The sequence below is a fragment of the Pteropus alecto genome, unplaced genomic scaffold (assembly GCF_000325575.1).
Source record: "Pteropus alecto unplaced genomic scaffold, ASM32557v1 scaffold138, whole genome shotgun sequence".
Lineage (NCBI taxonomy): Eukaryota > Metazoa > Chordata > Mammalia > Chiroptera > Pteropodidae > Pteropus > Pteropus alecto.
Window position 1 is genome coordinate 168,495 of NW_006441525.1, and position 16,774 is coordinate 185,268.

Below are 16,774 nucleotides of genomic sequence, written 5' to 3' on the forward strand. Positions count from 1 at the left end.
AAATGTGTGGGGAAAAAAAAGTGGGCTCTTGAAAACACCCTAGTACATTCCTAAAATAGGTTTATTACACTGGCTCTTAGTAGAACTGGGGGAATTTTCTCCACTGATAAAAACGTTCCATATTTTCATAAGATGTGGATAACAAAGGTGAATAATCAGGCAAAACTTACCTGACTGTGGACATGTTTACACAGGTGACGGAGCGGCATAAAATGTTAAAGATAGAATCTAGGTGATGAATAAGAGTGTTCACTGTGAAATTCTTTCAATTTTGGGGCCATGTTTTAAAATGTCCATGATAAAATGTTGGAAATTTTTAATTTAAATATTTAAAAATTCAATTTAAAAATAAAATTTAACTTTATACTTAAGATCTGTACATTACACTGTCTGTTAATTATGACTAAAAAAGGACGGGAGGACAGAACTGAGAAAAGGGTTTGAAAAGGAATATAAGGTAAAATAAATCTATTGGATGCTAGACATGGTTGTCTGGGGTAAAAAAAAATTCTTTATACATAGCTAACTAGTTCTGAATAGGTAAGAACTAACAGCCCAAGCGGCTACGGAGGGCAGGGCCTGCTTTCTTTCTAAATAACACTTCTCGCCTCGGAGCCTCCCTTCCTAACCAGAGTGGTTAAGTCAGGAACGCTCAGTGCGATCTGCACCTCCCGGCAGCACCGCGACCTGCGGAGCCGCGTAGAAACCAAGACTTGCAGGGTCTCACCTCAGAGCGGCTGGAGGTGTTCAGCCAAACCCAGAGCGGCCCAGCCTGTCCGCACCCCGCAGCTGCGCCGGGGCGGGCGGGGACCCCGCAAAGCCCCGCCCCGGGGGCTCGCCCCCTTGAGCCCCGCCTCCCCCGCCCGAGTTGCGCGGGGTCCCTTGAGCCTGGCGGGTTTCGCCCACCACGGTGGGGACCGGCTTTGCACCTCTGTGCGCCCCGCCTGCACCTGGTCTGCACGAACCCGGGCCCGCGGATGCAGAGCGCGATGGCCGCCCCCGCCCTGGCCCCGGTGACGCGGCAGGTCAGCGGCAGCACCGGCCCGGCCCTGGTCCCGAGCTCGTCCCTGGGGAAAAAGCCTGGCGGGTTTCGCCCACCACGGTGGGGACCGGCTTTGCACCTCTGTGCGCCCCGCCTGCACCTGGTCTGCACGAACCCGGGCCCGCGGATGCAGAGCGCGATGGCCGCCCCCGCCCTGGCCCCGGTGACGCGCGGCAGGTGCGGCAGCACCGGCCCGGCCCTGGTCCCGAGCGCGTCCCTGGGCTCCGAGCGCGGGCAACCACTGGCCGCCGCCGTGGCCGAGCTTCCCGTGCTGGACGCGTCCGGAAGGCCGGTGCAGTTCGGAGAGCTGTTCCGCGAGCGCAGGGCCGTCGTGGTCTTCGTGCGGGTGAGCGCGGGCGGCGGGGCTGCCCGGACCCGGGGACCTTGCCTGCTTCCACAGCCTCCGCTGTGGGATACATCGGGGCCCTGGGAGGGTGCGGGTCCAAGAGCAGTGTCCGTCCGGCTCTGCCCTTCGTTGTCCGCTAGAGGCGTCCTGAATGCAAAGCGCCCCTCTCGCTTCCTGGAACGCGAATGGACAAATAGCCAGCCAAGCCAAGGCCGTTTCCTCAGCAAGCCGGGAGGCCTAGCCGGGACTGGGCGCGGCCCCGTTGTAACGCGTATTCGGTGCCCTTGACCTCTTTTTTCTACCCAACTTGGGTGTTGAGTTGTTTATTAGAGTGACGCGTAACCGAGTACTTGGTCTCTTCTGGCCCCTGACGGTATTAGTTACTAACTTGTTTTTCTTTTTTTCCTTTTCTTTTCTTTTCTTTTGCCATGTTGGGATTTTCAGCATTTCCTGTGTTACATCTGCAAGGAATACGTAGAAGATCTAGCCAAAATCCCCAAGAGTTTCTTGCAAGTAAGTTCCTTGAGAGTGAGCAGCACTGGGCCCTGCTTCAGGGCGACCTTGTGAAAGTCACCGGCCATTTATAAGAAGTGCAGGGGGTTCAGGTGCTGAATGAGCCGCCTGTACAACGCAGACACTCACAAACTCAGATTATCACCTTCTCACACCTCTTTCTGGCACCTCCAAAAAGCGGAGAGACACGTTAGAGATCTATTTCCATCATAGTTTATTGGTTACTGCCTGCTTATAAACATGCTAACCATAGCAATAATTTTGATTCTACCTAGTAACCTTCGTATTTACAAATGTTTAATGACAGTGACCAAAAACACAAGTGCTAGAAATTATTGGTATTTATTTTTGTCATAATAACACTCCAAATAGTTGTTCATTATAGGAAAATACTAACATATCTTAAAGATGAAAAATTGTATTTGTAATAGGGTACACATTCCACATTCCTATGACAACCAAATACATGTTTTTCTTAAGGCACATAGAGGTTTGTCCACAGGTAAGCTTTTGAGTGAAGTCATTGGGCACCGCCTTTGTAAAACTCAGAACTATTTTCAGCATAACTTATTAGTTGAGTTGTGAAAAGGTAAAACTTTAATTAAATAACCTTACTTTAATAATTTTTATTCTTTTTTAATGTACACCTTTGGGGGGAGCATAGAGAATTATTGATTATATTATTTTAAAGTTCTTAGCAAAAGATCATCTGAATTAAACATTTTAGCATACATACATTTCTTTGCGTTGACTCACACATTTTGCTGTTTATTTCATTCTTCTAGAAGCCTATAGATGGTATTAGAATGGAACAAATGAGTTGAATAAGGGGAAGTGGTAGAAAACATAATTTCTAATAGTACGTACATGTCTTTTTTTTCTCCTCAAGGAGGCAAATGTCACCCTTATAGTAATTGGACAGTCATCCTATCGTCATATTGAGGTAAATATATAGCAAATTGAAAACTAACAGATTAAATCTGTTTCAGACATAAAAATTACATTATTTGAACCACTACGTGTAGGTTAAATTTACTAAAGTTAGATCATCATTACTTTCTCTCATTTTTTAAAATTACAAATATTCTTTTTTTGTAGCCTTTCTGCAAACTGACTGGGTATTCTCATGAAATCTATGTTGATCCTGAGAGAGAAATTTATAAAAGATTGGGAATGAAAAGAGGTGAAGAAATTGCCTCCTCAGGTAACATATGACATGGCTCGAGGAGAAAATGCTGATGGTGTACTTTAATATTTGCATGGAGGAACAAATGGTAAATTCATAAATCAGACTGCTTTTTATGATTCTAGTAAGTGGACCAGATATACCAGAGTCTAAAAGACTCATTTCCTGGGCATAATGACATGGAAAGCATAATGACATGTGAAGCATTAAATGAATTTAAAAAGCAGGTGCAGGACAGTGTTTTCAGTATGATTTCAGTTTTGTGAAAATAAAAACCATTTCATAAACAAAAATCTGTAGTGTATATATGTGTATGTATAATGGGAAAGGTTTTAAAAGGTATTGCAGTGCTTATCCCAAGGAGTAGAAGTGAGAAAAGTGACTTTTATATGTTTTACAATTAGTACATTTTCCTTTTGTCATAAAAAGAAAAATAATTGCTTAAGCCTATATATTTTCATACCTCAACATCATGACTTTGAATACTCTATGTTCTTTAACTGATGAAGCCTTAGTTTTCATTTGAAGCCCAACTCTAAGGGGCTCTTCATAGCTCTTCAAGCAGAAGTAATTGCTTCCCTCATTGCATATAAAGTGGCTGAGTAGTATAGTTAGTTGAAGAGTTTCATATTTTATTCATCTTTATGTGGTCTACATTCCCTGCCTTTAGCACAATTCTTTATAATTAATAGAGCTTAAGAAGCTTTAGGTAAACTGTTGGTGTGTGTTTTAGGTAGAAAGAACTTGACTTCTGAAATGCCAAATAAGAGGACTCAACTAGAACTCAAATCATTCATTCTCAACAAATATTATTGAGCTCTTGTTTGTGACCCCCAACTGTGTTGGATGCTCTCCAGAGGGTAGTGATAAAAGTCACAGCGCCTACCATCCCAAAGCTCATAATCTACTCTGCGAGACAGAAGCAAACAACTTATTACAATCCCAGTTTAAGGACTTGTACTAGAGACGAGCATGTTCTGGGAATACCTATGCGAGAAATGCGAGGGGAAAGAGGATCTAGGAAGGCTTCTCAGAAGAGGTTTCATCTAAGCTCACTCTTAAAGGAGTTAACTGGGTGAAGCGAGGCTGGAAAAGGGTGCTGCTGACAGAAAAGTGGTACATGTATAAGCACACAGGCATGAAAAAAACGTGACTCTTGGAGAAATGCAGTTCCCTGCATCTGGCTGGAATCTAGGGACCACTTGGAGAATTGGTGTGAGCCAAGAGAGAGGTTGTGGCCAATTCATCCCGAATCTGGGCTGACATGCCACAGAATTTGGATTTGTTCTGGAGGCAGTAGGGGAATTATAAAGTATTTGAAGTAGAGCAATGATACACTTACATATCCAGTGTGGAGGAGAAATTGGAACCCTCCAGCCAGAGCCAGTGACAACACAGTTGTAGTAATAGGCTAGAAAGAAATGACAAGGCCTGAAGTGGCAATGGATGGCAAGGAGGGAATGGAAGCAGGAGAACTGACATGATCCCTTTACTGATGGTTTTAAAGAAAACAACCTAAACTTTATTAAAACAAATGATGATCTAGCATAAACACAGTTCGCTCTTTCTTTTCTCTCTTTAGTGTAGGAAATTGCAACAGTATGGATTGTGGACCTTACTTTTTGGTAGACTGATTTCCTGTGATGTAACAGAGTCTCAGCATGTGTAAGGTCTCTGTATCATTTAGCACTTTCTGTACAAACTGTGAGTTTCTCTTTTGTCACACCTCACCATTCATTGCCATAATAAAGATATGGAATTGCAAAGAAACAGATGAATTCTAAACAAAATATATGCGTGTGATTATAAGAGAGGGTATATTCAAATCTTTTAAGCTCCTTTGACTTGTGTTAAAGTACTGTATTTCCAAACAAAATATTAGGTTCTCATAAACTAATTGTTTTAAGTTCCTCCCTAAAACAGCATAAATCTCAGAAGCAGTCTCTGAATAGTCCTACTTGAAAATTAACAGACTAAAAATATATTATTATTTTAACTTAATGGGGCATTTTTTTTAAAAAAAAAAAAGAAGAAGAAGAAGAAAATACAGCCATTAAATGCAAGGGAGCAATGGCTTTCTCCCGTAGTATTTCATTTTGCCTTATTTGATAATAAGCTAATTTACAATATTAAATCTACATGATGACTACAGGCAGAAGATAAGTACAGTGCAAAAAAAATGCCTCTTATAATATTTACTTAACCTAGAATTTTAACTTAAAAGTCTGGTCTTGAGTCCAAGAATCAAAGTAAACAGGAAAAAAAGTGAAAAACAGGAATTTTATACATGAGAACTAAATTCAAGCTGGCAAAATTAGAGTGTGCTTCACAGCAAAGATTGTTAAATTCTAGGTTATGGAATCTCCTTCAGTTGAATTTTTAACATGAAAAATATCAGATGACTCCTTTGAACATAAGGAGATTGTTTGGATTTCTGAACATTCATTTTAGCTATAGAATCCTATAAAACAGTAAAATTTAGTCTTTTCCCCGTGTTTCTAAGGTAATGAGCCTGTATTTATTTCTTGGTAAGATGAATATCCATCCTAATGTAAACATGAAAGAACTAGAAGAGTTCAAGAAATGAAGGGAAATTATAGATATCTGGAAATATTAAGAAATCAAGCAGGTCAAAGACAGCGTAATCATCAAAATAAAAAGTTAAAAAGCAAGTCATAAAAGGCAGGGATAGGAGAAAGATAAGTTATAAGAAGGGTAGAGTGACTGAGTTTCTTCACTCCAAAGGAGCAGACATGAAATAACAGTCTCTGTGAGAAAGGAAACAGAAAAACTGACAGCCAAGGAAAGATGGAGAGATAGCTATATTAGTTACAGCCAAATCACAAAGTCTCAGTTGCATAACGTGGTCAAAGTTTCCTTTTTTTTCTTTTACATTTCAAGAAAGGTATAGCTGTTCAGGTGCCTCTCCCCTAAGCAGTAATTCAGGGACACAATATGGAAGGACTCAGGCCTCTTCCATCTTGTAGCTCTGTAGAGGGAACATGGAGAGTCACTTGTGAGAGGTTTTTAGGAGGTGGCCTGAAAGTGGCACACATCATTTTACTCACTGGTTAGAATTTAGTCACATACCATACTAAATTGCCAGGAAGACTGGGAAATGTAGTTTGGCTGTGGGCCCAGAAAGAGGAAACGGGTTTTGACAAGCATATAACAGTCTGTGTGCCACAATGTCTCTTGAGAAGGAGTTTAGCTACCTCTTTGTAAGTTAGGAACTAAACAAATGGGGAATTAAACAACTGGGGAATTATAAATGGGGAATTAAAAAGGAAAATACTACCAGTTTGAGAAGACTGTAGCGGATATTTTTTTGTGGCATGAAATGATCTGGGTCTCTCATCACTTTTTCCTTTAAAACAGCAGTTCTCAGGTGGAGACAGTTTTTTGTCCCCCCAGGGAACATTTGGTATTGTCTGGAGATATTTTTGGTCATCACAACTTGGTGGGTGGTGGGTGCTATGGCATCTAGTGGGCACAGAGGACAAGGGTGCTGCTTAACAACCTACATTGCACAGGACATAGAATTACTCATCTAAAATGTCAGTAAAAGTCTGGGAAACCGTTCTTGGGAGAAAAAAAAAAGTTGAAAGTAATATGACACACAAGAAAGAGAATATTTTATAGAAGTACTAACATTATCTTTTTAATACCTAATTGAATATAAAATGATAACCTCTAAAGACAGTTTCTAATATTTCAGGACAGAGTCCTCATATAAAGTCAAATATACTCTCAGGAAGCATTTGGAGCCTGTGGCGGGCAGTGACTGGCCCTCTTTTTGATTTTCAAGGAGATCCAATTCAGCAAGGCGGAACTCTCATTTTAGGTCCAGGTAAGCATGAAAGCCTAGACCCCGCAGGACACTTCTCATCCCTTTTAGAAGCCCAGAGGCCGGCTACCAACTTTCTTCATAAAATAGCCACCATGTAAAAATGGGCAGCTTGACATTGTACAATCAGGATGCTATGCTTTCGTAGGAGGCATCTTTTGTTTTCAAGGACTTCTGTATATTTCGTTGTCTGTTTATTGGATGTAACATGCCCATCGTTTCATGCCCAAATGTTTTCAGGTATTTGTGATAAGGAAAGTAAGTGGTGGTTTGGTGAACTGTATGTGGCTATAACACTCTTGAAAAAGTTCACTGGAGGTGAACGTGTCTAAATAGAGAATCATCGAGTACTTTTTTTGGGGGGGTGGGAGTCAATAGATGAATCAATCTAGTTATATATAATAAAACTAGGAGACTTCCTCAGTGTCAGAAAGCAAGTCAGCCCCAGGGACAGCTCATTCAATTACTATAAACCACATCCTTTAAATAGCTTTATTGATCAGTTTGGACCACCTGAAATTCCTTTGGCTCCACTCTGCTAAATGGATGAGTGTTGAATCTCTAGCATGTTCAAGTATTGCAGTCAGGGACAAACACCCATATGTGACAGTGCCAAAAAGCCTAAATCACTATGTTGTAAACTATTTTTTCTTCCTCTTTAAAATTGATGATGTTAGTGAGCTTAGCTTCTAAGAGTTCTAAAATTTGCATTTACTTTAATAAATTTCAGATGTCTAAAAGGAAATCTTTAGAAGGAGAATTTAACCAGCATTATGACTTTTGGGCTTTTCGCATCTGGAACACTATAGCTAGTTAAAATCTGTCATTGTATTTAATCTCCCTTTCCCTCTGTCTCATGAATTTACTGGTTAGATTAGCCAAAAAAATAAAAAATAAAAATAAAGCCCCATTTTATGAGAATGAGTCCTATAAATTAGCTCAGAACGAAATTGAGCCATACTTCTGAATGACTTATTTCCATCCTCAGACCCAGAAGGCGTTGTTTTTTGAGTCCCTCATTTCCATGTCTCAGCACCATTTGACCACGCACATTCCAGTTTTTTAAAAGTGAAGAGCACAGGGAAGTGTCATTTGTGTGCCAAGTTGACAACATACTTAATAAGGAAGAACATTCTGATACCACTGGAAAAAAATGTAGCTCCTCTAAGGAAAGAGCTAGGTGTACTTATTTATACAAATCTGTATCATGATTAACCTGGCATTTCATTTTGCCTTACTTGCATAATTATTTGATAATTATGCTAATTTATGATATTAAATCTATAGTGATGGCTGTAGATATCAGATGACTGTAGATAATTAAAATGCAGAAAATATATCTCTAATAATGTTTACTTAATATAATGTTTTAAGTTAAAATTTTGGTCTCCAAAGTATCAAAGTAAACAGAACCCAGACTATAAATTATGACTTTTTTTTATTTGCACAGATAAAAGAACTGTAGACATCTAAGTACTTTCCGATTGTCTTAATGTCCTTATTTTTCAGCCTCTTTTGGTCTATGGTTATAATGCAGATAACCTATTAAATCAGTATGTAAGAGTAAATTTTTTTAAGGGAGTGATTTTTTCCATTATTATGTTTAAGAAACAGATGTGATTTTCCAGCTTGTATCTATGTTAGTTCCATATTTTGCCTGTCTGTTTGACAGGACATTTTATTTAATTACATTGAATAAAACCTAATAGAAGGTTATAATTTAAGAATCTTTCCCCTTGAATCTCATAAAACACGAAGTATAACTCTTATTTTACCATATCCTTGTCACACTTTATTACCTTAATTAGAAATTATGGCATTATATAGAGAGTATAATGTACTCCGGATAATTAATTTTTCCCTTCGGACTAATTAAAAGTCGAAAAGCTTCCTTGATTCTAGTAAATGATAAATCTAATGGATAATACTATATGCCAACCTCTGCCTTTTATTCTTACTGTCTTCCAGGTGACAACATCCATTTTATACACCGTGATAGGAATAGGTTGGATCACAAACCCATCAATTCTGTTTTACAGCTTGTAGGAGTTCAGCATGTAGACTTCACAAGCAGACCTTCAGTTATCCACGTGTGACAGTACAGACTCTGTCACTTTCAGGTGGACTCTTGAGATATGGCCTGAAATACTGGAGTGTAGTATCCTGGTACAGTGTCTCATTTGTTGGCTCTGCCCAGTCTTTGAGGAATTATGAAAATGGAGAGACGTGTACCCATTGAATTGCATGCTGAGAGGCATCAGTTGTCAAAAACATTTGTGTTATAGCTTTTAAATTTTATACAAAGTAAAATTTTATTTATACAAAATAAAACTTTAAAAGCTATAACATTGTAAACATATTTTATATTAGGGTAAATTCATCCCATAAAATGTTTTTTTGGCCATTAAAATTATGAAGAACATATGAAGAACATATAAGGGGATGGGTAGACAACTCAAGACCATCTTATCCAGTGGAAAAGAGTAAAGAAAAGGATATTAAATTCTGTAGAAAATATAGTCACATTTTATATGTATATGTTTATATTTTTGTATGCTTAGAAAAAAGACAAAAAATAAACACCAGAATATTACCTGTAGCTATCTCTATGTGGTAAGATTACAGGTGTTTTATTTTCTTTTTCACACTTTTCTATATTTTCCAAATATTCTACAATGAGCACGATGCATTTTTTGGCCAGGAAAAGGTCTTTAAACATTATATGCAGAATATATTCCTACAAAATGAGCTTCCACAAAGGTGCAGTTATGTAGGCTGCAGTCCACATATTTCTATCCTAATTGCTTTCCTTTGAAGAAATAAGGCAAACCAAATCTTTTATATAGTCTGTGTTCAAAGCACCTTGTCACCACACACCCACTATCTATTTCACCAAGATTTTTTTTTGGTGGTAGAGGGGGTGGTAAAAGAAGAAAAATATGTCTAAGGTATTTAAGATATGTATTTAAAGCGTGTGCTCAGTATGCATTTTGAAAGGGAATTTTAAGAATTGTTTAAACTAAAAAAGAACTTTATAACAAACATTATACTGTGGTTTGGCTGTACATTCCTAGACAGTTTCCATTTCTCACCCCCAAATTGCTTTTATTTAGTGGAGTATTGTCACCTTTTATTTTTTGAGAATCTTAATATGAAGTGGCCCAGAAATTCTAATGAAAAGTACAGCAAAATCAAAATATTGGTAATTATCAATGAGTATAATACTGTTTTAAACTTATAACTTTATATCAAGGATATGAGGTACCACAAAATATATATTTAAAGTATCCAAATATTTTAAGGTATTTTCATGTACATATTACATAACAATCATGTTTTTAACCAATAAAAATAAAATTTCTCTTAAATTTAAAAGTAAGCAATTTTGTGCTATTTTTTATAGTAAGGAAAGACTGGTGACCCAGATCCCTTTGCTGATTTTAGACTTAAAACTGCTGAATCATAGCTTACATAAAATTTATATATTTATAAATGTACATAACATTTTTCTAAGATACATAAATGTTATTTATGTGGCTTCAGGAAGGTACAGTTACATATACAATAGTGCAGTGGTAAATTGCCTACCCAAACAATTTAATATAAAAGTTACTTATAATAGGTGCTATAAAATACAAAAACATGCTCCATATCCAATAATGTACTGGACTCAAATTTTTGAAAAACTTTTCTGCAATAAATACATAGAAATACTGTATAAAGACTAACATCTAATACTGTTATGACACTAATTATTTGCCAGGTACTGTTCCAAATCCTTTACATATATTAGCTCTATGGAACTGATATTATCATCATCATCCTCATCTCCATTTTACAGAGAACAGACAACATCTTATTTTAAGACGAATTTATAAGAAAGTGAGGAAACTCCAGGGTCAGAGACAGAAGCAGAAACCAGGCTGATGACCATGCACTGAAGCCATGGGCTGCCTTGAGGGCTGTGCCTATCCCAGGAATTAGAGAAGGCTCCCCCTTGGCTAACACTAAGGCCTTGCACAGTGGAGAGCTAAAACGAAGGCCACTGCACAAAGTACAACCTATGCCTTAGAAGAGCTACAACAGTGTAGGAATGGGCTACCATCACATCTATCCATAAACCAAGTTGCCCATTGAGGACATGTGTCGTAAGGCTTCTGCAGTGAACTGTCAAGGCAATAAGAATTACAATAAATGAAAGTGCATGTTTAATTTTTAAAAATCGAATATTTTTGTTTCTCAAGAAGATTGATGATAGACTAGTAACCTGCATAAAATGTTTGTTCATGTTAACCACCTACCATGGCGGCGGGGGTGGGGGGGGCGGGGGGGAGGCGGGGCGCAAAGTGAGAACAATGATCTCTTCCAGCAAAAACACGACTAAGACAAACTTTGTAAAGAAGCAAAAATCATCTACTTCACAGTTACCAGTTATTTTAAGAAAAGTGTTCCAGATGATGATTAGGATGTGCAGTGGCAGAAGGTACATTTACAGCGTTCTGTAAAGAATCAGAGTTCTTTTAAATTACTTTCACTCATTTTCAATTCCAAGTTTTCTTGTGCATGTATAAAAAGTGGAGTGGTAGCTATTCATGTACTGACTCTATGGGAAAACTCTGAAAACAGTTAGAGGATGCCAGTATTATATCAGATGCTTCAAATAGAAAGATAAACTCATTTCTAAAAAGGAAGCTAAGAAAAGATCCTTCTGCCTTTTTATTTTTCAGCCAATTTATAAAAAAGCAAAACCTTTGGAAGTTCATTCTTTCAAAGGCAAAACATCTGACATTATAATGAAAACTAATCTAAATTCAGTTTTGAGATTCAACTGAAGAAAATGATTTGTACTGACAATATGAGTATAAATTTGGATGAATACATATTGTGATAAAAGTGTTCATCCTAAAAACCCTATAGAGCAAAAGTGTACCTGAAATTGGTGGTGCACACATAATTCACAATTATTTCCAAACAAGCTGTCAGTTAAAATAGAGATCATAGTGGTTAAAATTTACCAATTTAAAAATTGTTTATTGTGGTAAAATATGCATTAAATTTATCATTTTAACCACTTATTGTAAAATATACATAATTTACCATTTTGACCATTTTTAAGTGCATAGTTCAGTGGTATTAAGTACATTCACACTGTTGTGCAACCATCACCGCCATCCATTTCCAGAACTTTGTCATCATCTCATACCGAAATTCTGTGCCCATTAAACACTAAATCCCCATTCCCCCAGGCTCTTGGAACCACTGTTCTAGATTCTGGCTCTATAAATTTGACTACTCTAAGAAACTCGTGTAAGTAGAGTCATAATATTTATCCTTCTATACCTGGCTTAGTTCAGTTAACCTAATATCCTCAAGTTTCATCTCCATTGTAGTGTCTATCAGAATTTCATTCCTTTGTAATATTCTTTTGTGTATATAGATCGCATTTTGTTTATTCGTTCATCCCTCAATGGACATTTGGGTTATTTCTGCCTTTTGGCTGTTGTGAATAACGTTTCCATGAACATTGCTATGTAAATATCTGTTTGAGTCCTTGCTTTTAGTTCTTTTGTGGACATACCCAGAAATGGAATTGCTGGATCAAATGGGCATTCTATGTTTAATGTTTTGAGGAATCACCAAACTGTTTTCCACAGCAGTTGCGCCATTTTACATTCCCACCAACAATGCACAAGGGTGCCAATTCCTCTACATCGTTACCAACACTTGTTTTCTGTTTTTCTTTTTAAAAAATAGTCATGCTAATGAGTGTGAAGTGATTTTGAATTGTACTTTTGACAGAATTTGCCAGTTTTAAAAATATATGCACAGAGTAATCAAACAACAAAATATCTGTGAGAAGCTGATGTTGAATAATAATTTTTTAAAAAGTAAGCATAGTAGTCTGCAATTTTTTTGTTACCCATCATCAAGCAGACATTAGAAGCATATAAAGTGTTGAAGAGCTGCTCTGTAAATCAACCTGTGTGTCCTCATTAATAGTGAACTTTTTTTGTAAATGAGTCTTGTATTTTTTTATTTCTTTTGTTTAATAAGTTGGAAATCTTTAATGAATTCATTTAATGAATGGTGTGGCAAAAAAACGAAATTTTGAAGCTTTTAGTGAATTATATGACTGAAAACAAACCTCACAAATAGGTTTGTTTTTTAAATTTAGCTCTTAAAAAAGAAGGAAACTAAAAATAAATAAGTGAAAGCTCAAATATGATAAAATATTTAATTTTGAAATTCTATAACTTTGCTTTACAGTTTCTCAACTTATGATGCAGCTCTTATTTTTAATTGGATAAATATGAATCCTGAGTCAGAAAGGAATGAAATGGGGAAAAATAGGAAGGAATAAAATTACCTATGATTTTGTAGCATCAGAATTTGGTGAAACATTCAAAAAAATTTTAAATGGAGAAGATGAGTTTCATCTTATAAAAATTAAGGATTGAAGAAAGGTACTCTGGAAGCAAAAGACAGTATCTGAAAATGTTAGGGCTGAAATATTTGTTTTCAATACGAACAAAATGTATTTGAAATATCTTCCCTTTAGCAAAATTTGTCCGAGCTTACCTGATACCTAAGCACCTGTAGAGACACAATATCCTCAATTTGAAATGTGGACTAAGAGTAGAATTAAGTGAAGAAGTTTACAATTCCAAGTCATTTGACTATAAAATGCAACTTGGAAAGAAATTTTGTTTAAAAATAATAAAACCAGATTGAAAAATAGTTTTCAGAAAAATATCAATGATATGGCATTAGAGATAGATTCAGCTTAGGAATGGACTAAAGTATAAAAATGTGCTAAACATGATTTTCTGCTTATATTTTTTAAGTTTAGATAATATAAATGTTTTTAAATTTTCAGAAAATTTAATTTTTTAAACAGTTTTTGAATAGAATGATTTCATAGGTCCCTTTGAGACAATTGTCAGTCAATAGATATTTCAAGCAATTATATATTCTTATTTATTTTTGTGCCTTTTTTCACTCTCAAATGTTCTGGTTTGGACTACAAATTATATTGTCACTTTACTGATCATCTTCATTGATGGATGAAACAAATAAAATAGTCATTAAAAATGAGGAATATTTGATCAACAAACATAAGCTTTATTTGATAAAAAATATAAAATAATATAAAAACACCCATTCTTCTCAAGAACACATGAAAAAATTAACTATGTATTATCCCTTAAAGTAAATCTCAATAAACTTCAGATTGAAGTTCATACAGACCATGGTCTATGACTACAATGCAACTATATTAGGAAATCAATAATCAAAACAAAACCTCTGATGGACTTTTTTTTTTAATTAAAAAAACTAAAAGGTCATGGAACAGAGTAGAAATTTTGATGGACGTTAAGAATTAGAACTGAATTAGAATGACAATACTAGTGACATTCTTCAAAAATAGTATTTTAATGTAAATTTATAACCTAAACACTCATATTGGGGGGAAAAGGGGATTAAAATTAATAGAGTATATGTTCAAATTTAAGAAGTGAAAAAAGCAGAAAACTAAAAAAAAAAAATGAAAAGATAAGAAAAATAAGAGTGGCAATGATTAAATAGAAGACAAAAAAATAATAGGGAGATTCAACAGGCCAAAATTTGGTAATCAGTAAAGTAAGCAAACCTGTGACAAAATTAAGGAAAAAGGAGAGAAAGCACAAACATTATGGAAAAGGGGGAACAAATCTACATTAAAATATACAAACATGCCAATAAACTTGAAAATTTAGATAAAATGAATATGTTTTATTTAAAAAGTAACTTTTCAAGTGTCTCAAGAAGAAATAAAATACTATATAGCTTTATAACCACTTAAAAATTGAATCAGCGGTTGATAATAAGCAGTTTCTCTCCACAAAGTAAACACCAGATCAAGAGGATTTTACAAGTGAATTCAACCAAATTTTCAAGGAAAAGATACTTCCAGTCTTATACAAACTTTTTGAGGAAAAAAAATGGGGCTGATTTTACCTTGTTACTTCAATCAGTCTATAATAACAGAAGAAAGGAAAATTATAGGTCGGACTCTCCCATGAACAAAGGCAAAATTTCTAAATTGAATATTGGCAAATGAAATCAAACAATATATAAAATATTTAATTTACCAAAATAAAGTAGCATTTATTCCAGAAACTTGTTTGGTTTTACAGTAAAAATTAATATAATTCACCACATGGACACATTTAAGGGGAAAAATTATGTATAGTAGTTATTTCAAAGAAGTAGAAAAAGCATATAATAATATTTAGCATCTGTTTATAGAAAAAAACTTTAAGGAATCTAGGCATAAAAGGGAATGTCCTTAACCTAATAAAAGCTATCTGCCAAAACCAACAACAAATATCACACTTAATTGGAAAATGTCATAACTATTCCTTTTTTAAAAGATACATGATGAGATCGCCCATTATTACTGCTAGCATTTAATATTATACCAGAGTTCTAGCCAGTGCAAAACCACAATTAAACAAATAAAAGATACAAGAATTTGAAAAGAACTAAAACTCTCATTTATCACATATGCCATAATTGTCTACATAGAAAACCAGAAAGAATCTAGAGACAAATTCTTAGAATTAATAAGATAGGTTGTTGGAAATAATATCAATATTCAAAAGTCGATTGCATTTTTATATACCTTTAATAAATAGAAAACAACTTAAAAATCATTTATAAGAGCAATAAAACTTTTAAGGTACCCAGGAATAAATCTAACATGTGTTAAACCTTTATAAGAAAATCATATAACTTAATTTAAAAAATTTTTAAAGACTTGAATAAATGCAGAGATATACCAAATTCATAGAGAAGAATTTTTATTATTCTAAGAATGTTCATTGTTCCAAATTGAGCTACAGATTCTTAAGAGAATTCTTACAGACTTTTCATGGAACTTGACATACTGGTTCTAAAATTTATACAGAAAAGCAAAGGTCAAGAAAAGCCATACATTCCTGAAGAACAAGAAGTAAGAAATGGCTTGTTCTTATGAGATACCAAAATACAGAAGAAAGCCATAGCAATTAAGATGGTGTGGAACTGGCAACATATCTATAAAATAATGGAATAGAATAGAAAGCCCAGAAACAGACATGCACATTTATAGAAATTTAATATATGACCAAGTCCATGCTGCAGATAACTGGAGGAAAGGATGGAGTATTAATAAGTAAACAGCGCTGGGATATTTGATTATCCATAGGAAAGGATAAATACATTAGTGCAATATATCTAAGCCACTGTTTTTCAAATCAATGTAATTTACATCTAAATCTAATTCTCTTTGATAGAGATTCTTAATTTACCCAAACCATAAATTTCAAAAGAATTAAAGACCTAAATGTGAAAAACAAAACATTTAAACTTTTATTTCCTATAGGAGAATGACTTTATGAAATTGGAGTAGGAAAAAAAATCTTAAATAAGATTTTAAAGAAAGCAAAATCTTAAAAGAAAAGATTCAGACATTCAATCAAATCAAAACCTATTATTCATCAATGGACAGCAAAACAGGAGAGAATAAGCTGAGAAAAGACAGATACAATGCACATAACAACAAAAACATTAATACCAAGAATGTATTAGAACTTGTACAATTCAATTTTTAAACAAGACAAGTTAAAAAGATAAATGGACAAAAAAGATTGACCATTACAAACTTAACAGAGCACAATGCACGAGACCACCTTCGCTTCCAACACCAATTGCCAGTTCAGGGGGACCAAAACCACACTCAGGTCTGATAATCTACTGAAAAGGTTCACAGAACTCACTGAAAGCTGTTATACGCACAGATAACAGTTTATCAGAGGG

The 16,774-nt window shown here is 35.6% G+C and overlaps 1 protein-coding gene across 2 annotated transcripts; it reads left to right on the forward strand.

Annotated features, from left to right (window-relative positions):
- The first annotated feature begins 844 nt into the window (after nt 1–844).
- Nucleotides 845–10,313, forward strand: AAED1 (AhpC/TSA antioxidant enzyme domain containing 1). Of its 2 annotated transcripts, XM_025051678.1 has the most exons (7): nt 845–1,062; nt 1,255–1,388; nt 1,833–1,901; nt 2,791–2,844; nt 3,000–3,105; nt 6,806–6,937; nt 8,903–10,313. In XM_025051678.1, exons 1-7 carry the CDS (start codon nt 978–980, stop codon nt 9,028–9,030), a joined length of 708 nt encoding a protein of 235 aa, XP_024907446.1. In that variant the 5' UTR covers nt 845–977; the 3' UTR covers nt 9,031–10,313. The 2 variants fall into 2 exon arrangements, with proteins under 2 accessions (XP_024907446.1, XP_006918870.2); XM_006918808.3 differs by lacking the exon at nt 845–1,062 and having other exon boundaries at nt 1,085–1,388.
- The last annotated feature ends 6,461 nt before the right edge of the window (nt 10,314–16,774 follow it).